Source organism: Paramormyrops kingsleyae, chromosome 5, assembly GCF_048594095.1.
Source record: "Paramormyrops kingsleyae isolate MSU_618 chromosome 5, PKINGS_0.4, whole genome shotgun sequence".
Classification (NCBI taxonomy): domain Eukaryota; kingdom Metazoa; phylum Chordata; class Actinopteri; order Osteoglossiformes; family Mormyridae; genus Paramormyrops; species Paramormyrops kingsleyae.
In genome coordinates, this window is record NC_132801.1 from 10,420,180 (window position 1) to 10,441,865 (window position 21,686).

The 21,686-nt window shown below is 47.2% G+C and overlaps 2 protein-coding genes across 3 annotated transcripts in view; both read left to right on the forward strand.

Annotated features, from left to right (window-relative positions):
• The first annotated feature begins 5,071 nt into the window (after positions 1–5,071).
• Positions 5,072–18,042, forward strand: LOC111833579 (mucolipin-1-like). 2 transcript variants are annotated; one of them, XM_023792007.2, is made up of 15 exons: positions 5,072–5,366; positions 5,770–5,860; positions 8,412–8,638; positions 9,563–9,730; positions 9,971–10,127; positions 10,341–10,422; positions 10,543–10,639; positions 10,993–11,092; positions 11,787–11,893; positions 13,321–13,470; positions 13,557–13,658; positions 13,768–13,890; positions 15,113–15,319; positions 16,013–16,143; positions 16,287–18,042. In XM_023792007.2, the coding sequence occupies exons 3-15, from the start codon at positions 8,549–8,551 to the stop codon at positions 16,321–16,323; spliced, it is 1,551 nt and encodes a 516-aa protein (XP_023647775.1). In that variant the 5' UTR covers positions 5,072–5,366; positions 5,770–5,860; positions 8,412–8,548; the 3' UTR covers positions 16,324–18,042. The 2 variants fall into 2 exon arrangements, with proteins under 2 accessions (XP_023647775.1, XP_023647774.1); XM_023792006.2 differs by lacking the exon at positions 5,770–5,860.
• A 2,953-nt stretch (positions 18,043–20,995) lies between these two features.
• prr36a (proline rich 36a) overlaps positions 20,996–21,686 on the forward strand; it is a 28,584-nt gene continuing 27,893 nt past the window's right edge. The window contains exon 1 of the mRNA XM_023791870.2: positions 20,996–21,466. The gene's annotated coding sequence lies outside the window, so the exon portion shown is untranslated. The remainder of the gene's footprint in view (positions 21,467–21,686) is intronic.

Genomic DNA, 21,686 nt, shown 5'->3' on the forward strand with positions numbered 1-21,686 from the left:
CTGACATTCATTCCTTTGTGGTGGCTAATTTAAGGAGTATAAAGAACACAGTTGAGGTTTGAAATCCTGACATTCACATGAAAGGCTAGCACGTAGCAGAGGGATAAAGGCTGGAACAAACCAAGTCGATTTTCAGCTGTTGGGGAATCAGTGAGACCAGTACAGTCGGACACGGTTAGTCACAGTTTGCACTTGCGAAACTGAGCTCACTGATTGGGCAGAATGTTAACCATCACCTCTAAGTGTACCGCCATGTTCCAGTGCAAATTTTCACAATCGACAGGAGCTGACCGCTCGTTGGTCTTGGTCAGCACTAGTGTTTTGCCCTCAGCTTGGTGTGTACCCAGCTTTGTGGCCAGCTTAATGACATTGGTCAGTGTTAGTGAAGGTGCTCATCTGTTAGGATGAGCAGAAGTGTCTTTACCGTTGCCATGGACACTCGACCACAGAGCTGCCAGCGCCAAGAGGTGTCGAGCCCCGGATCCCATCGTGGACGTCGGCGCGCTGTGTGAACACGACCTAGAAGTGCCCACAAATCTCCCGCATACGGTGACCCGCAAAAATATAATCCTTTGTTGTGTATCTTTGACAAGTCGAACTTTGCATTGGAGGTGCAGGGCAAACTGATCCCCGCATGCTCACAGATGCGAGTGAGCGTGTGCGTCTGTCCAAAGTCTCCTTCTTGACGTCATTTTGACCTCCACACTATTGATCTTAATGCACAGGCGCAGAGTAAGTGGAGGGTAGGAGGGGGCGGGACACATCCAATACTTTCATTTATTTATTTTAAATGTGTGCCCTACAGTACCACATGCAGGATTAGATCCAACAGGTAATGTAATGGCTCAGTGGTTAACACTATAAACTAGTGGGATTTACTCCAGTTTCTGCCCTATGCTTGCTGGGATAGGCTCCAGGCACACCGCCACCCCCTACTGGATGGGTTGTTATAGAACAGGGATGGGCAATCTTATCCGTAAAGGGCTGGTGTGTATGCAGGTTTTTGGGATAACCTGTAGGTCAGCTGTTCAAACCCAGGTGTGAGGACTCTTCAGCCAATCAGTCCTCTAATTAGTAATCTAATTAGGGAGTTGCAGCGAAAACCCGCATACACACCGGCCCTTTGTGGATAAGATTGCCCACCCCTGTTATAGAACATGGGTATTACATAAACATATAGGTTATGGTGTTTCTTCATAATTAGGCTTTACAATAAAGCAGCACTGAGAAATATGGATGGAAGTCTGGTCATTTTCACTAAACCAGCAGATTTAGGCTCAGCAGCACAATGTCGGAAAGGGGTGGTTGGCAATTTATTATGTTGCAAAATATTTTGTCACATGAGCAAATCAGTAAGGTGGGACTTAAATGTTACACAACACTCCATGCTTTGTGAAATCTAAATTCAGGAAAGCGGCCGACCCGATGGCAGAGAGGGCAGCATGCGTGACTTTTCTGTTCACCTCGTATCACTCTTAACGTGCTGTCAGTGTCAGACAAGCACTTTCTATTGAGATAGCACCTCTCCCTGACTGAAAAACCGCGGTGTGTCACGAGCTGGGTAATGAGGCTAAACCACACAGGGGCGTCGAGGCATAGTAGAATAGCATAGCGCACCCTGAGGCCTACTGAGCTGCACCCAATCAGTGAGACTAGAGACTGCGGACGAGGGCGGCATGTGATGTCACATGACCTGGTCACATGACCATCGAGGAAGCGCGGCTTGAATGTCTTGCGTTCATCCCTAAACTCCGGCTGCGATCCGACGCGGTCTGCTTTTAGATGGTCTGCTCGCTAACCCATGGATCGCCCAGGGGGGAAATAAGTCAGCTGAGCGGAACTTATATTTTTATGCGCGTTTTAATGGTTACAGCGTTTTATTTTTTAATTTATTTGTGCATTGTACGAGCTGTGGACAAGGTGCTGCGCAGCAGGACATTGCGTGATCCAGTCACTCCTGAGCCGAAGCCCCCAGGCTCCTGACTCTCCTCCCTGGAATTCAGCACAGTTCCGGCCCTCAGTCCATCCCTGTGACTCAAGCGCCGGAGCTCAAAGGACTGTTTAGAAGACCACACCTGTTCCGTCTACAAAAAAAACTACACCAGTCATTCCCCAAAGGACTATCTGGTGTGGTCTCTACAGGGTGGAGAGTCTGTTCACAACATCCTAAATCCATCCCTACAGGCAATAACACATAAACAGACAGCTGCCAGTCATGTGGTTTCTGTCAATACAGAGAAGAGAGACTGACACCTGACATCACAGGCTACCAAGGTAAGCAGTGTTACTGTAAATGGCAGAGGATGAAACCGAGGTATATGAATGTTTTTTAATTTAACTTAAACATAACTTTGACTCAAACTCAACCAAATACACAGGTAATTATAATCAACCAGTCAAAACACTGAAATCAGAGGTGGAACTTAAGAATTTTTCCTAGTAGCCAACTGACCTAGTTCAGTTAAAAAATGCAGTCTGACATTTTGTTTGTTTTTTTGTTACTAGCCAGCAGGCTGCGTAGTACTCAGTTTTTATTCTCTCATTTTGTATAAATTACTTGCCTAAGGCAAGTGGGCGAGCTTAATTTCCAGCTCTATCTGTAATATTTTCACATTTTGAATAGCATAATGAGATGGAATAAAATTAAATAATAACAGGAAGTTGACTCAGAGCTAAAACGCTGACGCAGGTTGAAACAGGTGTGAGTGACAAAATATTGCCCCCAAATGGCAAAAGGCAGGGAACAACCCTGGACGGGGGGCCAGCCCTTCGCAGGGCACAATCACACACCATTCACTCACACACGCACACCTACAGGCAATTTGGTGACTCCAATTAACCTCAGCATGTTTTTGGACTGTGGGTGGAAAATCGGAGTACCTGGAGGAAACCCACGACGACACAGTGACAACACGCAAACTGCACACACATGGAGCCAGAGCAGAGACTCAAACACTAGCGCCAGAGATGTGAGGCAACAGTGCTAACCGCTGCGTGACCGTGTCCCTCCACATCCACCCATTTTCTGAATCTGCTTGTCCTATGCAGGGTTGCGGGGGTCAGGAGCCTATCCTGGACGCTATGTTTTCTAAAACAGTTTTATTATCATATTAAAAATACTTAATCTATTTAGTACTAAGGACTTCAACAGAAACATGTGCTGTATCGAAAAAGTTCAAATTAATTTTTAAGCACATTAATATTTAATCCCACATCTTAGGTTCAATTCAAATTTAAGGTTCTTTAAATACAGTAATGCTTTATGACTCAAACAACGTGGAGTGGCTAATGCAATCTCCTGTATTATGTCTCTGAGATACAGGCAGCTCTATCTGAGCTTAATCACACCTACATCCTCTTTTTATTGATGTCCAAGTGCCCCGTCTTCCCACTGTGCCACAACAGAGAAGCACGCAAGAGATTAGCCAGCACTGTTTATAGTTGTTTTATAATAACTAGATAAAGTACTACACAAATAACTATTTTTTCCTCGGATAATATCTTAGTATCCACAATCTGACAATATGCAGGAATAACAGTAAGATGGCTGTGCTCTACTGCCTATGGACAAACAAATCATGCACATACTGCATGTAGACTGTAGGCATATTGGCATGTTAGGTTAGGATAGGATAGTAATAATACAGGATAGCACAGATACTTTATTGTCACCATATGGAAACTTTTTTTCAGTTAATAGGACATGTCAGATGTTGGCATGACAATACAAGCAGGGTAAACACATAAGACATTTTGACCCTTAACACGCTACACCGGACCTTATATACACAATATAATATTGTACTTCCTGAAAACCAAAATGCAGACTAAAAGAACAGACTTCAGCAACAATCCCATCATAGACACATAGTCCCCAATATCCCAGTATTGCACAGGGGCCTTCAATATTTAAAAAAATGTTATTGTTCTGGCCTGCTGAACAGAACCAGTAAAACAATCAAGACCTGTCTTATTTCTAGAAAAGACCTACAGCCTTAAGGTAACAACTCAAAGGCAATTAAACGTGGGTGCCTTAGCTTCTGGGTGAATTCTCTCTGTTTTGTTCAGAGATCCGGATCAGTAAATGTCTTCTAGACTACTCAGATCAACGCCTAGCAGTTTCCTGGTGGTAATTTCCCTAAGGGTATGCTTTTGTGCTTGATGCCTTGCTGAACCAACATGTGAAGCAAAGGATTAAAATACTAAAACGAAGTACTAGACACAGTACTAGACAAATGAAACCACAAGTACTAAAGTACTAAGTACTATACAGGTTAAATGTTTTTAATGCAATAATAAAACTGTTTTAGAAAACATTGGTTTCATGAAAGCCTCACGATTCTGTTCAGCTAAACTTCGCCAAGCCAAGTACTTAAAGTAAGGATGTACGGATCAATACTGAAATATCGATTCTTTCGATAGTGAATGTTTCATTGCTAGAATCGATTCTAACGTTAATATATTGTTTTTTAACCTGGCAACTTAAATGTTTATATTATTATACAGAGCAGGGCGTGAGCTACTACCAGGAAGGGCCGCCCATAACGTGGTAGAAAACATATATCGGTGTCAGTATTACCAATACCAACACTGGTGTTGGATTAATTGAAAGATAATCGCATGAGCGTGACTGGTTACATCCGAACACGCTACTTCGCGTCAGAACGCTGTTCATCCCGCAGTTTGACGTGGCGCACAGCACCACCTAGTGGGCTGAACGCGACACCTCAGCCACGTAAAACCCTACTCAGCCAAAAGAACACGCTGGTGAATTAAATGTATAATGTCGTATTGCATATATTACTACTCCTTCAAAGACAAAGTCCAAAAAAATAAACCTATTTATAATGACGACATGAAAGGTCATCAAACTCTTCTACGTAATACATTTACTAGAGTATACAAAGGTCAAGAAATCCAGTTATGCGTCTCCACAGACCGCGCTGTGTAACAGCCTATACAAAGGTCACACAATCCAATTATGCTTCTCCAGAGGACAACCACGGCCGCTCTTCTGAAACTCAACTACGGAGACCGAACTGCAAGCGGAGTTAAATGATAGTGACGCTGCGGACGAGGGCGGCATGTGATGTCACATGACCTGGTCACATGACCATCGAGGAAGCGCGGCTTGAATGTCTTGCGTTCATCCCTAAACTCCGGCTGCGATCCGACGCGGTCTGCTTTTAGATGGTCTGCTCGCTAACCCATGGATCGCCCAGGGGGGAAATAAGTCAGCTGAGCGGAACTTATATTTTTATGCGCGTTTTAATGGTTACAGCGTTTTATTTTTTAATTTATTTGTGCATTGTACGAGCTCGTAATGGCTGCTTCTGTTTTTAATAACTGCAACCACGACTGCGCTGGTAAGTCTACTGCATTTTGTAACAACAGCAATACTTTTTTCCCCCATTCTTTTTGACAATAACAATCCGTAAAGCTTAAGTCCTGAGGAAAATCTATAGGTTAGCAACTTGGTGTCGAATTTTATTGCAATGATAGAACCGTAATACAGCGACACGCGAAATTATTTATTGTACTAAACAGTGAAAATAAAACCGTTTCCACTGTATTTTCATCGTCTGTCAGTTACATTGTGTCAGATTTGCTACCCGCTAAAATATTTAATAACCTAAGTAAATAGCAGTTGAACATCATTGAAGCCTATCTGCAGAGTTATTAATCAATACTAAAATACTTATGGACTTCCGGCTGTCTTTATCTGTTTATCACTCTTTCTAACTGTGAAGCTGTCTGTTGTACTTCTAGTTTTCTTGGCTCCGAGGGTAATGCGTCACTATGGGAGTGTAGCAGACACTCCTGGCAGAGCTGAGGAGTGACACCACAGCAGTGGCCCACAGTGAGTGAGGAGCATTCGTCTGTGGTAGATGGAAATGAGGATTACTGTAGGCTGGCGATGTTGACGGTAGAGCTTGGAGGTGATTCTCCCTGTTTGCGTCATTTTCTGTGAACCGAAACATTCGTACATGTATGTTTTGTTGTGGTGCGATCCTTATGTGGTCCCGTTCAGAGGCTGCCTTAAATGCTTAAATTTCAGATGGAGAAACTTAGTCTTTTGTTCTGCCTTTGTCCCCTAACCCCTCCTCCGCTGGCGCTCCTTCCCCGCCCGGCACCGTTCCCTCCTGAGCCCCAGCACCTGAGCAGAGTGGCTGAAATAACGCGGTTGCCGGGCAACCTTCCCGCAGCTGCGTCTTTGCGGTTGTTTGGATCCCACTGTAATTACGCGTGACCGCTGGAAGCTATGCTCTGTCTCTCATTGACTGCATGGCGGTGATGCCAAAACACCTCAGCTCTGATTCTAGTCCAGGCTTGTCAGTATAGGATTAACCATGGTTCTGTTTTGTGTGTGGCCTGGTGCAGATTGATCCTACGAACATCTGTTCATCCAACTTCCCTGGCCGTTGATCCGGTGACCTATCATGGTCACGCTCGCAGACTTGGTCTTCGGCCATCAATGTGTGTGGCACAACTGAGGCAACAGACTGGAAGGGCTGGATTCTTTGCTGTCTCCTCTAGATTTGATTGTGTGCGATCTGGTCAGTCAGAGTAACAAAAGCCCTTATCGGCTGTTGTTTTATTTGGCCCGATCCTGGCCCCCGTCCAGACACGCGACACATTCCATCACAGCAGATCATTTTTTCTCTGAATTCCATCCCTTGTGGCATGCGTGAATGTCTGTGTCAGGGCTGCGATTGACACACACTGCTTTTTTTCTGGGGGGGGGGGGGGGGGGTCAGTATGTAAATACTGGTGGTGACAAAGGGGTGGCTGGGGTGAAGTCATTATAGAGGCTTAGATACACCTTTGACCAATTCCCTTAAGTTCCACTGTTCATTCAGAGCTCTGGTTTACTGAAAGATACAGTTTTTGGTGCCAGAATCAGTGTAAATCCTGCGTTCACAGTATGTGCTCATTTATATTAATGTGACTTACACAGCTTATGAATGCCAGACTTGTGGGTTACAGGCATAATAAACTGCTCCAGCAGACTCATTTGGATAAAAGGTGCCTTAATACAGGCGTGATGACTTTGTGCTGTTTCTATGGTGTCAGAGTCGGTAGCGATTGTGCATTACGGCCGAACAACATTTTGTTGTTTTCAGCAGTTCAGTAGGATACTGGGGGCTTGTTGTGACTTTAATGCCGGGGAAAGCAGGTGAAGAAGTGACATAAATGAAAGTAGGGCTTCATTACATTGTAGACAAGATGCAAGGCACAAGGAGAACAGTAAAATATGTGATTGATATTAACCAAGAGTTAATAACTCAGATTAGTGATCAGTTAAAACGATGCTTTGAGCTGCTGTCGTCTGTCTTGAAGTGACCATTACAATGAATAATGAGGACAAAGTGCAAAGGGAATAACTTCAGGTCTGCCAAGGGGGCTGGGATTTACGACCCAATCGGGCAGGTGGGGGCAGATGAATTTCCCAGCAATCTAGCTCATGTTGCCGTCTTGTGGTATAACCCCTGAGCACCTTCTGAATGCTAAGAGGCGCCGGCCTTCGATCAGCCTGAGGTACACGAGTGTCCCCAGTCCCCATCGTATGGACCGCGGGTACGTGCACAGATAAAGCTGTCGCGGTTAGTGGGGCTCGTACCTGCGCATCCTGGAGAGTCAGCCCTGATGGAGAAGTTCCTAACGGACATGCCTGCTCTCTTGGGACCGCAGCTGTCGACTTTATCGGTGGGTCTTGAGCTTCCCCCACTCTCATATGTACGCTGACGAAACCAAGTATAAACACCAGAAGAGGAGCGTTCCCAGTTCCTCTTTGGTAGTTTTTGATATTCGTACAGGGAAGTTCTTTCTAGTTCAGGGGGGTGCTAACACTCAGCCGGATTGGATCAGGCTGGGTGATGCAATTTTGGGCAGAACGGCGCACAGAGACGCGTAACACAGCAGTGAGGCGACGGAAGCGGAGCTTTGTTTGGGAAAGGAACTGAGACTGGTTTAACTGGAGTGGGGGGGATGCAAAACATGGCACTGATACAGGGAAATGCATGATAGATAAAAAAAAAAAAAAGGAGTGGCATTTTGGGGGGGGGGGCGGAACCACAGAGGTGCACTGGGATGGGCCTCCGGTTTGGGGGTGCTTAATGGGTACAGCTGCGGTGTTTCTCAAACCAGTTCTTGGGACCACCAGGTGGTCTATGTTTTTGCTCCCTCCCAGTTCTCTGAGAGGTGGGAGGGAGCAAAAATGTGGACCGTCTAGGGGGTCCCTAAGGACTGGGCATAGGGCACAGGCAAATCGAGCGGGAGTCCCAGTCAAATGACCGCCTGCACAGACAGCTGCCGTGGAATGTAGATGTAGCTGTGGTTGCTTGATGAGTAGGGTTCCAAAAACCTCAGTTAAACACTCACTCAGCCCTGTGTCTCCCTCCACCTGCCAGAGAGGGAGAGGCTGTTGACGTCGGTGACGGCTTATGGCTCCGGTGACCTCAGCGACACGAGTGCGGGCAGCTCCGGGCCGCCGCCGGCGCTGGAAAGGGAGGAGGAGGACCTCCGCCGGAAGCTCAAGTACTTTTTCATGAGCCCATGTGACAAATTCCACGCCAAGGGCCGCAAGCCGGTGAAGCTGGGCTTGCAGCTGCTGAAGATCATCGTGGTCACAGTGCAGGTAACCGGCCGCACGCACAGACATCCGCGCCACTAGGGGGCCTCGCGGCCGTCGAGCCACACCTGCTCTCAAATTATCCCATATCCCACTTAGCTTTACATTCCTTAAGTTATACTAGCCTGAATGTTAATGCATCTTAAATCCGATGTTAATAAAAGTTGTGATTATGCTGATAAAGATGAAGGGATTATTATTTTTGCATAATTGCATAGGGAACGATCCACCACCCATAATACTTCAGTTATAAAGACCACGCTAAGGTCACCTTCATCAACCGACCTTTTTATAAACCTGAAGGTCTGGTAGGTCTGTGGTTTGACGTCATCCTGCTGGCCCCTCTAAAGCCACTTCCATATAATCTGCTGCTGCCGTTTTCTCAGAAACACTTTTTATCCTAATCGCCAAGCTTTAGATAGTTTTTCCTGGATTTGAAGGTAAAGTATATAATCCCATGGTATTGCCTTCAGCATGTGAGCTTGTGTCCTTTACCCCTATTCTGCCTGCTGCCCCGCCATGTTTCTGCTGTTGTGTCATGCTGTGTTTTCCACAAAAACATTTTAAAAATGTCACCCGTGTACCTTGACCGAAGAGGCACGCGGAGATCCCGTCTTCGAATTGAGCTCCCAGCTCGAGCGATGAGGGTAAAGGAGGCCACTTCATAATTTCCGACCCACGTGTCACATTTTATGCTCTTGTCACTAGACCAACAACCTTTGGACGTCTTCGCGCTGTTCCAACTTGCCTTTGAGTTCACGGTGGGAATTTAGCGTCGAAACCCAGTCGCGTGCAACGCGGGGAGGCCGCAGGCGAGCGCTGAGCTGTTTCGCCTCGGCGTCATGCTCTGACCCCCCCGTGCCCATAGCGGCGTGTCGCACACATGCGTCGCCGTAACCGTCTCGCTCTTCCCGCCCCACGTTCTCCTAGCTGGTGCTGTTCGGACTCAGCAACCAGATGGTGGTCACGTTCAAGGAGGAAAACACCATCTCCTTCAAGCACCTCTTCCTGAAGGACTACAGCGAGGACTCCGACGAGTCGCTGGCCGTCTACACCCAGACCGACGTCTACAGCCACATGTTCTACGCTATCGAGCAGGTATTCCACCAGCGCAGAACCATTTCAGGCGCTGCGGGAACTTCGAACATGGGCCATAAACATTACTGCTCAATCTTTACCCTAAGTTCTGGATGTTGAGTATTCTTTTTTTATAAACTCTCCCACTGTATTTATTTCACATCTTTCATCTCCTTTTTGTATTCCTCCACCTATCCTCTGTTATCTCTGGTTTCTGGCCCCTGCGTGGTTCTCATCTCTCCCCCCTTGTTACCCCCCCAGTACCTGGCACTGCCGGAGACCACTGTGGGCCGCTATGCGTACGTATTCAACAAGGAAGTGAACGGAAGCGCCCTTTCCCTGTGTCAGCAGTACTACAAGAAGGGCCACATCGACCCAGCCAACGACACGTTCAGCATCGACCCCCATATCATCACAGGTAACCCCCCCCCCCACACACACAGCTCATTCTCAAAATATCTCAAGCATTTACAACACTGGTGCCCAGCAGCAGTTCTCTGGATCAGTTCCCCTTTTCAGACATATGGACCTTTATCTGCCAACACTGGACATAAAGCAGTACTTTTAAGTGAGTATCCAGTGAGTATTTTTCTCTTTATTTATTTGCCTTCTCCTCCCGCCCCCCCCCTAGACTGTATAGGAATCACCCCCATGTCCAGGCCACTGGCCGAAGTGAGAGCCGACTACAGGAACTTCACACTCAAGTTTCACAAGTATGTCACACAGCGGGGGGGGGGGGGGGCTCCTCTCTCCACCTATCAGTATCGCGTCTGATAGCAGCTATCTGACCCCCCCCACCTGAATGTGCCATGCCCCCCCACTCCTCCCTCCAGGCTGATCAACGTGACCATCCAGTTTCAGCTGAAGGCCATCAACATCCAGACCATCATTAACAACCAGATCCCAGACTGCTACACCTTCTTCATCACCGTGCGTGCCCCCTCCCTGCTGGTGACCTGCCGTCACCCGGGGCCGTGCTTTTCTTTCCGTTTATTTGTTTTTTACCTGCTGGGCATATCTATGATAGCCGCAGAATAACCCGACCGATTTCATCGCGATGGAAGATAACGGCATGTATAGGAATAGCACACACACACACACACACACACGCACACGCCAAACACTTCCCCAGTCATTCTTTCATAATAACATTCCCACATTCCGACTGGTGATTTTAATCTTTGTCTCCCTGTCAGTTCAGTTCCGGGGGGGGGGTCGTTGTGTTTTGTTTTTTTTTTGTGATGTCATGACTGGTTTCTTTTGTAATGTTGTTGCGCTTCCAGATCACCCTAGATAACAAGGCCCACAGTGGCAAAGTGAAGATCAGCCTGGACAACCAGGCTTCCATCCACGAGTGCAAGTCACCCAGCGTGTCTGGGCATGGTGAGGGAGAAAGGGGGCCGTGAGAAGGGCGGGGGGGGGGGGGGGGGGGCATTGCGGCTGCAGCTTGGTGTAAAATCACATGGTCGATGCAAACATCTTCAGTAACTTTTTTGCCTTTCTCCATCCCATTTTCCCATCATGCCTTGCTGAACATCATACAATGCCGCCCCCCCTGCCGCCCCCCCCCTGCCGCCCCCCTCTGCCGCCCCCTCTGCCGCCCCCCCCCCCCCCCCCCGCCGCCCCCTCTGCCGCCCCCCCCCCCCCCTGCCGCCCCCCCCCCCCTGCCGCCCCCCCTGCCGCCCCCTCTGCCGCCCCCCCTGCCGCCCCCTCTGCCGCCCCCTCTGCCGCCCCCTCTGCCGCCCCTCCTGCCGCCCCTCCTGCCGCCCCCCCTGCCGCCCCCCCTGCCGCCCCCTCTGCCGCCCCCTCTGCCGCCCCCTCTGCCTCCCCCCCTGCCTCCCCCCCTGCCTCCCCCCCTGCCACCCCCTCTGCCGCCCCCCCTGCCGCCCCCCCTGCCGCCCCTCCTGCCGCCCCCTCTGCCGCCCTCCTGCCGCCCCTCCTGCCGCCCCTCCTGTCGCCCCTTCTGCCGCCCCCTCTGCCTCCCCCCCTGCCGCCCCCTCTGCCGCCCCCTCTGCCGCCCCCTCTGCCGCCCCCCCTGCCGCCCCCCTGCCGCCCCCTCTGCCGCCCCTTACTCCAGCGGAGACCCACAGTCGGCTGGCGTTCGACCTGTTTGTGGCACTGGTGTGTGTGCTGTCCCTGCTGCTGTGTAGCCGCTCCATCATCAGAGGGATCCTTCTGCAACAGGCAGGGAACCGGGGGTGGGGTAAAGGGGGAGGGGGGTAAAAGGGGAGGGGTAAGAGCAAGGGGGGGGGGGCTATGAAGTTGTCAAAGCAGGCTTAGGGTTTGCATTCAAAATTGTTCTGTCTCTATGGTGCCCTTCAGAAACATTGGGAAATGTGTGTAATTTCTTGGGGGGAGGGGGCAGCATGTTTGTCAACGTGGTTTTCCCACATTGTGAAATACCCCCCCCCCACCTCACCCTGTATAACTTATGACTCATGCCTTCCTATAAATGTCATTTTGTGGAATGATCTTCTCACCAAACGGCACTTCTCGGACGTACCCATACCCGCATAATAACCCCTGCTGATCGGCTCACTCTTTCCTGGGGGGGGGAGTAAAGCATAAACGCGGGGAGCAGAGAATGCTCAGAGCTGTGATTATTCACATTATTCACTGACATTTTCTCTAGGGCTCAGTAAAGCCAGTTTTCCAAACCTCATGTTTAACAACAACACTACCTCTCTGGTAACTGGTTCAGGACTAGAAAAGTGGCCATTAGTGTCTACAATTAAACGCCTGTTAAAGTCTCTTCAAACTATGCAAAACGCTTCACAGATTAAATGTAAAATCTGTTACTGCAGGGAGGGGGTATATGATACTGGGTGCAACTAACTGTACTCACAGACAAAATGCAGTTTATAGCAGGGTTTCTCAACCCGGTCCTCGGGGACCACCAGACGGTCCATGTTTTTGCTCTCTCCCAATTCCCTGCCAATTGGGAGAGAGCAAAAACGTGGACCGTCTGGTGGTCCCCGAGGACCGGGTTGAGAAACCTTGGTTTATAGCACATGCACCATCCGCCTGTGTGTGGGTTTGTCTGTGTTGACGTGCCGGTGAACTTTAGTTCGGTTATTCAGTTGCCTGCTTATGCAAGTCAGCAGTTCGGGGGGGATTCCTGTTCAGCAAAAAGCTGACTGCTGTTTATCAGATGCGCAGTGGTGGGGAAGGGTTTAAAATTATATGCAGTCTACATACCAGTCCCGATTTGAGTTTTCTGCAACAGCATGTTTTGTTTTGTTTTTTGAGCGCGGCCATATTGTAATGCACATGTTTACAGAGATCAGTGACGAAGAGACCGTCCTGCAGAGTCAGCGATGCGTGCTCTCACGTCGTCACTGAATGCGAGAGGAAAGCAGGGATGCCTGGGGGGGGGGGGACAAGCGCTGAAATGCAATTGGCAGCCTTCATGAACACATGGCTCACAGATATGTGACTCAGTTTAGAAAACAGAAGCAGCCAGATTTAGTGTAAATCTGGCTCCCTGGCAGTTTTCTGGAGCTTCTCATTTGTGGTGCTACAGTCCCATTTAGGCTAATTAACAGAAGAAAGTTCTCATGCTTTTCTGTGTGCTGAGCCACGCGTGAACCTGTCCCTCTCGCCCTCCGCAGGAGTTCGTGCACTTCTTCAAAGTCAACCTCAGCCGCGGCGTGTGCTGGTCCGACAGGATGGAGTTCATCAACGGCTGGTACATCCTCCTCATCGTCAGCGACGTCCTCACCATCACCGGCAGCTTCATAAAGATCGGCATCGACGCTAAGGTCTGTGTCACCGGGGGCCGGATTCTGCAGGGGAGTCCCAATGTCGCGTGACGTCCCTTCCTGACGGCGCCGTTTCTTCCCCAAAGACCATATCGGCTTATGACGTGTGTGGAATCCTGCTGGGCACCTCCACCCTGCTGGTGTGGGTGGGAGTCATCCGCTACCTCACCTTCTTCCAGAAATATAACGTGAGTAACATACACAGACATCCGTCTGAAACACCTTTGCACTTCTGCTGCCCACAATTTGAACCGGAGGAGCGATTCTTACTGAAAGATCTCGCGTGTTCTTCCCCAGATCCTGATCGTGACGCTGCGCGCTGCCTTCCCCAATGTCATCCGCTTCTGCTGCTGTGTGGCTGTCATCTACCTGGGTTACTGTTTCTGTGGCTGGATCGTCCTGGGGCCCTACCACGTCAAGGTAGGCGAGGCCCCCTGCAGGCCTACGGGATACACTGCACCTGACACTGGGACATAACAGAGGCTCTGCACCCTTGAGCAGGGGTCTCACACTCGACTCAGGGGGTTAGCCTCAGTTGGGCCACTTGAGTTTTTTTTGTAGCTGAAACGAAAAAAATATATACGTATAATCGGCTAAACCTCTGGCGATGGTAAATTTTTCGAGTTTAGTGCTGCTAATTAGCGGAATAATGTTACACTGTTAAATTCTTTGTGTGTCAGTCGACAGACAGGAAATTATGAGACCCCTGCTCTTTAGAGCTCTCAGTCCAAGAGTAATGCTGCGTTCCACTTACCTCGGAGGTCAGAACTCTGAACTGGAAATGATGTCACACATGAGTTAACAGTGTTCCAGTACTCAAAGTTGGAAAGCCATTTATCAGTACCAGGGAGCAGGATTTCTTGCTTACCTGGATAACTTGTCGGATTTAATCTACCCCAGTTTAAATGGCCTTTATCTCTGTTCATTTACATTTAGCCCAGACTACTTTAAATCCGATAAGATGTCTGCTTAAGCAAGAAGTCCTGCTTAATGAAACTGGTCCCAGTTCTATCCCAGGTGATTGTTAGCTATTGTTAGCAATATCAGTGGATAACAACATATTATGCAGTATTTTGCGTAGCAACAAGTCCACAGATAGCGGCTAGACAGCACTGTGTGTACAATCGATTTAATGAGCCACAAATAAGATGAAAGTTCTAATAAACTGCATAAAACTACAGCTTTAACTTCGGTTGATGAAGGGCGCAGCCATCTTCAATTCTGAGCTCAGGGTTGTGTCCGTTCCTTTGAGTTCACGAGTTGGAATTCCGACTTCAGAGGGCGCTCCAGTTGAAATTTCCGACTATGAACTCGGAATTTACGAGTTCAAATAGAGCGCAGCATTAGTTACATTTACAGCATTTAGCAGACACTCTTTTCCAGAGCGACTTACAACAGTGCTTTTGTAGTCCATGACTGTTCTTCGATCTATAAAGACCTAAAATCAACAACTGTCATTAAAACCAAGTTACCACTAAGTACAGTTCTCTGGGAAATGAGCTCAAAATAACCTGAAAGAACAGAGGCCAATCAATCAACTTCTCGGTGCATTTCAGTAACCAACTTTAGTGGCTGCAATGATGTCTGGTGAGTGAAGGATGACTGGACCTTCGTCTGGTACTAATATCCATCCTCTCCACAGTTCCGCTCGCTCTCCATGGTTTCCGAGTGCCTGTTCTCGCTGATCAACGGCGACGACATGTTCGTGACCTTCGCTGAGATGCAGGACAGCAGCACGCTGGTGTGGGTCTTCAGCCAGGTCTACCTCTATACCTTCATCTCCCTCTTCATCTACATGGTGCTGTCGCTTTTCATCGCGCTCATCACCGGGGCCTACGAAACCATTAAGGTACGGCGCCGGGAGTGGACTGGAAGTGGAATAATGAGAGTCAAGAACCAAACGTGGAACCATGAAGGCAAAATGTTGTTGTGCTCAAGCCTTTGTTTGGGACGTAAGAGGTCTTTGAAGGCTCAGCAGCATGTTTACATACTTCAGAAGCTCATCTAAGTCTCTAAATAATGGCGTGTTTTGAATACAGTCACGCATGAATATGATGCAGGAAATGGCATTGAGGTTGAATTGTAATCCAGCAAATTCTGGTTCAAGTAGCAGGTCATTGCTCCATTGAGTAATCTTGAACTGAAACTGTAGGTTGCTTGGTTAGAAAATGTCACTCGCAACTAGATATAAACAAGCTGTGAACCTGATCCAATTGCAGCTAAATTATTGTAATATACAGGTTGTCAACTTACTACCGCAGTCGGTTCTGATTGGCCGGTCATCAGTCGATTTGGTAGCAAGTCGGCCCTTTATTTTATATGCAAAAATTTTCACATATTTGCGATCCCGGTACGGTCGTAAGGTCAATCAGTCATAAGTCGCATCGATCGTAAGTCGACGTCGACCTGGAAATGTTTGTCACCAGACTGATACTGCAGTATTCAGATAAACCCTTATTAAAACGTCTTCTTTCATAATGATTTAGATAGATAATTAAGGTGAGAGGAATGGAGAGACCATCAATTTTTTTTCTATTCACAGCACCAAACCCAGGAGCCAATACACATCACAGACCTGCATGCCTTCATAGCGGAGTGTACAGACACTCCCACTTCTGGAAAGTTCCGCGGCCTTGACGCCTCCCCCTGCTCATTCTTCTGTTGCTGTGACAGGTGCGAGAAAGATTTGTTTGGGGAGTTGTTAGGTGAGGGCTGCTGGTTTGTGCTTCTTGAATTGTCCAGGTATGGCTGCTTTTCGATGTTATCGCCACTGTCTCGCCATGTTGCTATTAATATAATTGCTCTGTGCTTTCTAGAACCACAACTTATGAAGACGTCCTGTTGGTGAACTAACCCCCTCTTCTGGCAGCACTGGGTTATTACATCCCGATTTTCTTCGGCCGCCTAGCCGGAAGACAAGACAGCAAGCAGTGGGTTTACTTATACATGCCGGTTTGGTTTACCTGCCACCATAGAAGCATCTGGCCAATGAGATGTGACCAATGATCGAGCCGAATGTCACAGAACCACCATATTGTCCCTCATTATTCCTCCAGTCCTTCCCAGCTACATAAAGAAGCTCCCAATTGGCATTTTACAAAACGGTATAAATTTCAAAGCTGCAATAGCACATTTGATACAAATGAATAATTAACCAGTATGGTAACAGTTACGCACAGTAGAATTATTATTCATTTTTTGCTAAGTATTATGACAGGTAGACATACACTGTGTCGGACTGAATCCAAGCTGTCGATGACTGTAACTTATACATTTACAATAGTGTATATTTCCTTCCAACACACCGACCAAGTAGTGCTGGAACTGCGAAGACTGTCGTAGATTTCTGAAAAACGTTCCTTCCTATTCTTATCCAGTCATTTTGTTTTTAAGTGCGTTACCGATTGCTTTCGGACAGGGAAAACGTAATGCGTGTCCTCTGCTGTAGAGATCGGACGTGTCCACGCTGTCCCCCCGCCACCATGTTGCACCAGATGTCCTTGTTTGCAGCTGGTATTAGTTAAATGGGGGAGAAGCAGGAGCTTTTGCTGCCTCTTACTGAGCAGAAAAAAGAAAACACAGGAGCACAATCCATGTGTCTGCTGCCCCCCTGTGGCCTGTTATGGAATTATGATGTTTATATTGTTTTTTTGCAAGCTTCTGCAAGGCAGTCTGTAGGTTCTAGTGGGGATTGGGGTGTGTCAGTAGCTAACAGGCATGTCTGCACAAAGCGGCAGTCCGCCATCTCTCTCCCCAAATGCAGTATTTAATGGGCCAAGCTAATTCACCTGACCTCAATATTTAAATGTGCAGGGGACATTTAGAGTAAACGAAAATGCCTTATTTTTCTGTTTAATTCTCTCTAAATATCAGTTAAGGGGCAGAAATTGGTTGCATTAAATGAATTTGAAGGAGGAGGATTAGTTTGCTAAGAAGCATGATTCGGCACCGAGGAGGAAGATTTGCCGAAGGTTAAATCTGTGATTCCTGTGTTTTCTTGCAGTTCTCTTAAATTTGAGCTATTTATGTATATGAGCAATGATCGAATCAAACGTTTTTAAGTGTCTTATTTATTGTTTTTTATTATTATTATATTTTGAAACAAACGCACAAAACCAGAAGGGCATCCCCCCTGCGGATTAACGCACGGGGGCGGCCTGCTCAGCGTACTGAAAACCCTGTATTGCTTGCACGCTCCAGCCCACACTGGTCGGTAATTCAAGTGCAATAGCCTCCAAGCTCAACAGAGGGCGCTGGCAGACGCTGGTGCAGCTCGGCCAGTCCTGTCATACACTGTCGGGTACAGTTGTGTGGAACCGTTTCTTTTCCTTTTCTGGATAACTGGGACTAACCAGGGTAACATGAATTTTAATTGTAATATATGTAAATATAAATGAGTGCAATGCCTGCTAAAGGAAAAGGATGATTTACCTCAGTTTTAAGTGTGAATCATTTTTATATGTACAGAGAGTGCTGACCGCCGAGGATTCCGGGACGAGGGTGGGGCGGGTGGATTCCTGTTCAGCCTCCTTTTATTATCCTGACTCTCCAATTAAAATGCTGGCAAACCTCTCCCACGTCTGTGTTTCGTGTTTTTGTGGGACATGGTGGGTGGCTTGTTTTCGGGCATCTGGCTGGATCCTTGCGGTTGATGTGGAAGCTTAGTTTGGCGTTCTGGACGTTTTAGGGGTTTTGCTGAAACTGCACATCCAAAAAGTCCCCCGACAAGGCGTAAAGAGATTTTCCCCTAGGGGATTAATAAAGTATCTATTATTTATATTATTGTTGTTATCTATGTTATTCAAGAAAGTGTCCGTGATTTTCAGACTTCATTGTTTATTGCGTTAACAGGTTGTGTATCTTTATACCTGTTTTATTCTACATAGTTATGCATAGTCATGCACTATTTTGCAGTTTCGCTTTAGATGCCAAACTGCATTTCGTTGTCTGACTGCTTGTTTGCGTAATAACACAATTGAATCTAATCTAACCTAACATCTAATCATGTATGAAATTCACCAACCATGAGTTGCAATTACATTCAGTGACCAGCAGATGGAGTAAAAAATAAAAACCTTGAGCGCTTGCTCATTTGCAGTTTTCATTGATGTGTCAGGTGGAAAACTGGGGGAATGAGCAACAATTTATTTATGGCAGGTTTGAAAAGAGTATGATTTTTTTTTTTTTTTTTTAAACTGATTATAAGGTAATGTTTTAATTCAAAAGCCAGCCGAAGTAGTGTGTATGGGCCTATTCTTCCAGACAAAAGACGGTTGATCTCAACTATAGATAAATGAGAAAACAGCCCGTGAAAATACCATAACAGGCATGTCAGCGGGAGGTCAAATGTCATGCAGACTAGCGTTGGAACACCGGGACAAAGTGGAGGAAGAAATATCGATCGACAGTAATTAACTTTAGTGTGACTTGTTTGAGTCAGGTTTGACAGGAACGCTGTGTGGAGGTGCTCCTATCCACCGCCCTTAATACGATTATACATAATTTACAGGAAGGAGCCAGAGGCAAAGGCAATCAAATGAGCCCAGCACGTACCCTGACCGGGCTGATCATGCTCAGGTTTCAGAACAAAGGCGTCCCAGACAAAGCGGACTGCGCTGCTGTGGGTTTCGGAGCAGCCTGCACACGCCGTCAGATAAAAATATCAGCCTATAGCCTATATGGGTCACTGTCTACCTTGGTGCACGCTGAGCTCAAAGTGCAAGATCATTTCACGATTGCACTATAAAGCGTGTGAGCCAAGGTAATGCTTTCGGTGAGCATAACTGCAGTGTACAACTCATAAAATACTAGCAGGTAAAGGCGGAACATTGTATCCCTCCTGTCTGGGCTAACTTTCCTATTTTAATGACGTGGGGCTGTGGTTTGCCTCAGACACGGGTGAATATCGTTGGGTTACGTGATAACCCTTGACTTCTTATGCTCAAACCAGATTAATAATAAATATATATATATAATAACAAAGAAAAAATAAAGGACTGAGAGCTGGCCAGTCCCTTCCTGTCTCTGCTGGCACACCATTTGTCAATAAAATTTCCTCTCATTGTTGCCACTCAGAATTATCATGTTGATGCCAGAACCTGCTGCCACAATGTCACAGACAGCCTGTCGTGTAGTGTTCTCCTTTGTCCGCTGATTTTTTTTAAGAGATTAAAAGAGGCTCTATACAGACCATCTTGTATGCCTTTCAGCAGGAGCGGGGACGAGTTTCGTTACTCAGCCCTGGCAGCTGTTTGATAGGTGAATTCAGATCACGTGCCAGTAACAGCATCCCTAAAGCAACCAACGTCTGAATTAGAGCAGAAAAAAAATATTAGTGTCCCATGTGACCCTCAGCATCGCTCCCTTTGCAGTCCCCCTACTGATTTAATTGTCACCCCCTTTTGTTTCGCTGAAACATTCCAGCAGAACCCCAGGACACCTTCTGGAAGTCCTGCCTGCACCCCTATGACACATTCAGGTCATGGAGCACTGCGTACCCAAATCTCCGGACTCTATACATCTGCTGGAAAAGGGCTGCTGGTTTATGGAAGTTCTCCTGAGGTGAAGGTGGCTGTTTCGGCAATCTAGATGACCCAGGTTAGACGTGGACATAAGAGGAAAAAAACTGGAAATACTGTATCAAGCACTTCCAGTACAAGACAAGGACGATCCCATAGTCTTATAAATGCCATGCCAGACCCCTGCTTTGCAATAGATTGTGCCACTAGTGAAGGAGGTCATTGTGTTGCTGGTTAATCATTGCAGGTCTGAAGATAATTTACAAATCAGGGTGCAGTACTAAAACACTGCTGTAAAATACAGTTGCGGATAAGCCATAGATAATGTACAGTGTTTGCCCCAGACTGCAAACCTGGATAAGGAATCAATACAACTGACTATCAACTGACAATCTGATATTGTCACAATGTAAATGGGAATGAGGGACAATGCAGTCCACGGAGGGAGACAGCACGTGGGTACATGATTCTAAGTAATATTCCTAAAAATGGGAGATTATCTCCCTGAATAGAAATGATAATTTCGCCAGCACACTAAGAATGAGGCCACGTGAATATGCTGCCACCCCAATCTCACCCTTATGTCCCCCCCCCAACCTTACGTTCGCACGCGCAGAACAACGCGCTGATGTGGGTTTTATTGAGTCATCGGGCTCTTTGTCTACTACCCGAATCAGTCTACTCCATCTTTTCATGAACAGCATGGGACAGTAAGGGAAAAAAAATTAAAAACTGAACAATCCTGATCATGAATTGTAAAGTGAAAGAAAATATATGTCCCCCAAAATATACTATCCTCTTTTAACCGTGTAATTGTTAATAAATAGCATGCAAGCAATAAAAACATATATTAACTCTACACTGATTTTCACGCCTTCCGGACTCTTTCGCGGAGTAGTACCATCTTAATGCATAGCCTGCCCACTGAAACTATTCATTAGCTGAAGATTGTGGTTAAGCCTGTTACTGGGAGACATGGGAGCGCTTTTAATATGCTTCGGTCGGGTGGTAGGACATAAGTTTCGGGAGAGGAAGGGTGGTGGCGCAAGTGAAAGGCGGAGGCGGGGTAGCTCGGACAATTACATCACCCTCTTTTAAATAAATCTCGGCCCTCGCTGCGATTGGTGGACGAATGAAGAAATTGGGAGTTTTTTCTGTCTTTCTGTTCTTTCAATCTCATGCCCGCGCCGTGCTGCTCGTCCCCGGGCGCTTCTCGCTGAAACGAGCCGAGTGTCCGGATGAAAGGGCGCAGATCGGCGCTGCGGCGGCTGCTTAAGTATTACTGCGGCTGCTTAAGTATTACTGCGGCGGTCTGACGCCAGAACCGGCCCGGTAAACTCGCTTCTTGGCAGCTTTACATTAAAATAGGGGGGAAAGGGGGATATACATTTCGTCCTTTATTGTTTTTTTTTGGATCATCCTTCGCAAGGGAAAGAAAGCGGTTTCATCCGAGCTTCATTGTAACAGAATCCAAGACGGTAAGGCGATTTTGTGAAAATGCAATTCTGTATGCCATCGACTTAAAATTTAGCCGAAATGATTAGGTCCTCTTGCTTATTTGAGTAGCATGTGTGTTAAGTTGTTATCCAGGCAACAAGCTACAGGTCAGTATTTGATTCTGGGTACCGCTCAGTCAGTATTGCAACGTGGCTGATGCTTGCTGTCCTTCTGGATAAAGGAGCCGCGGGTTTCATGCGT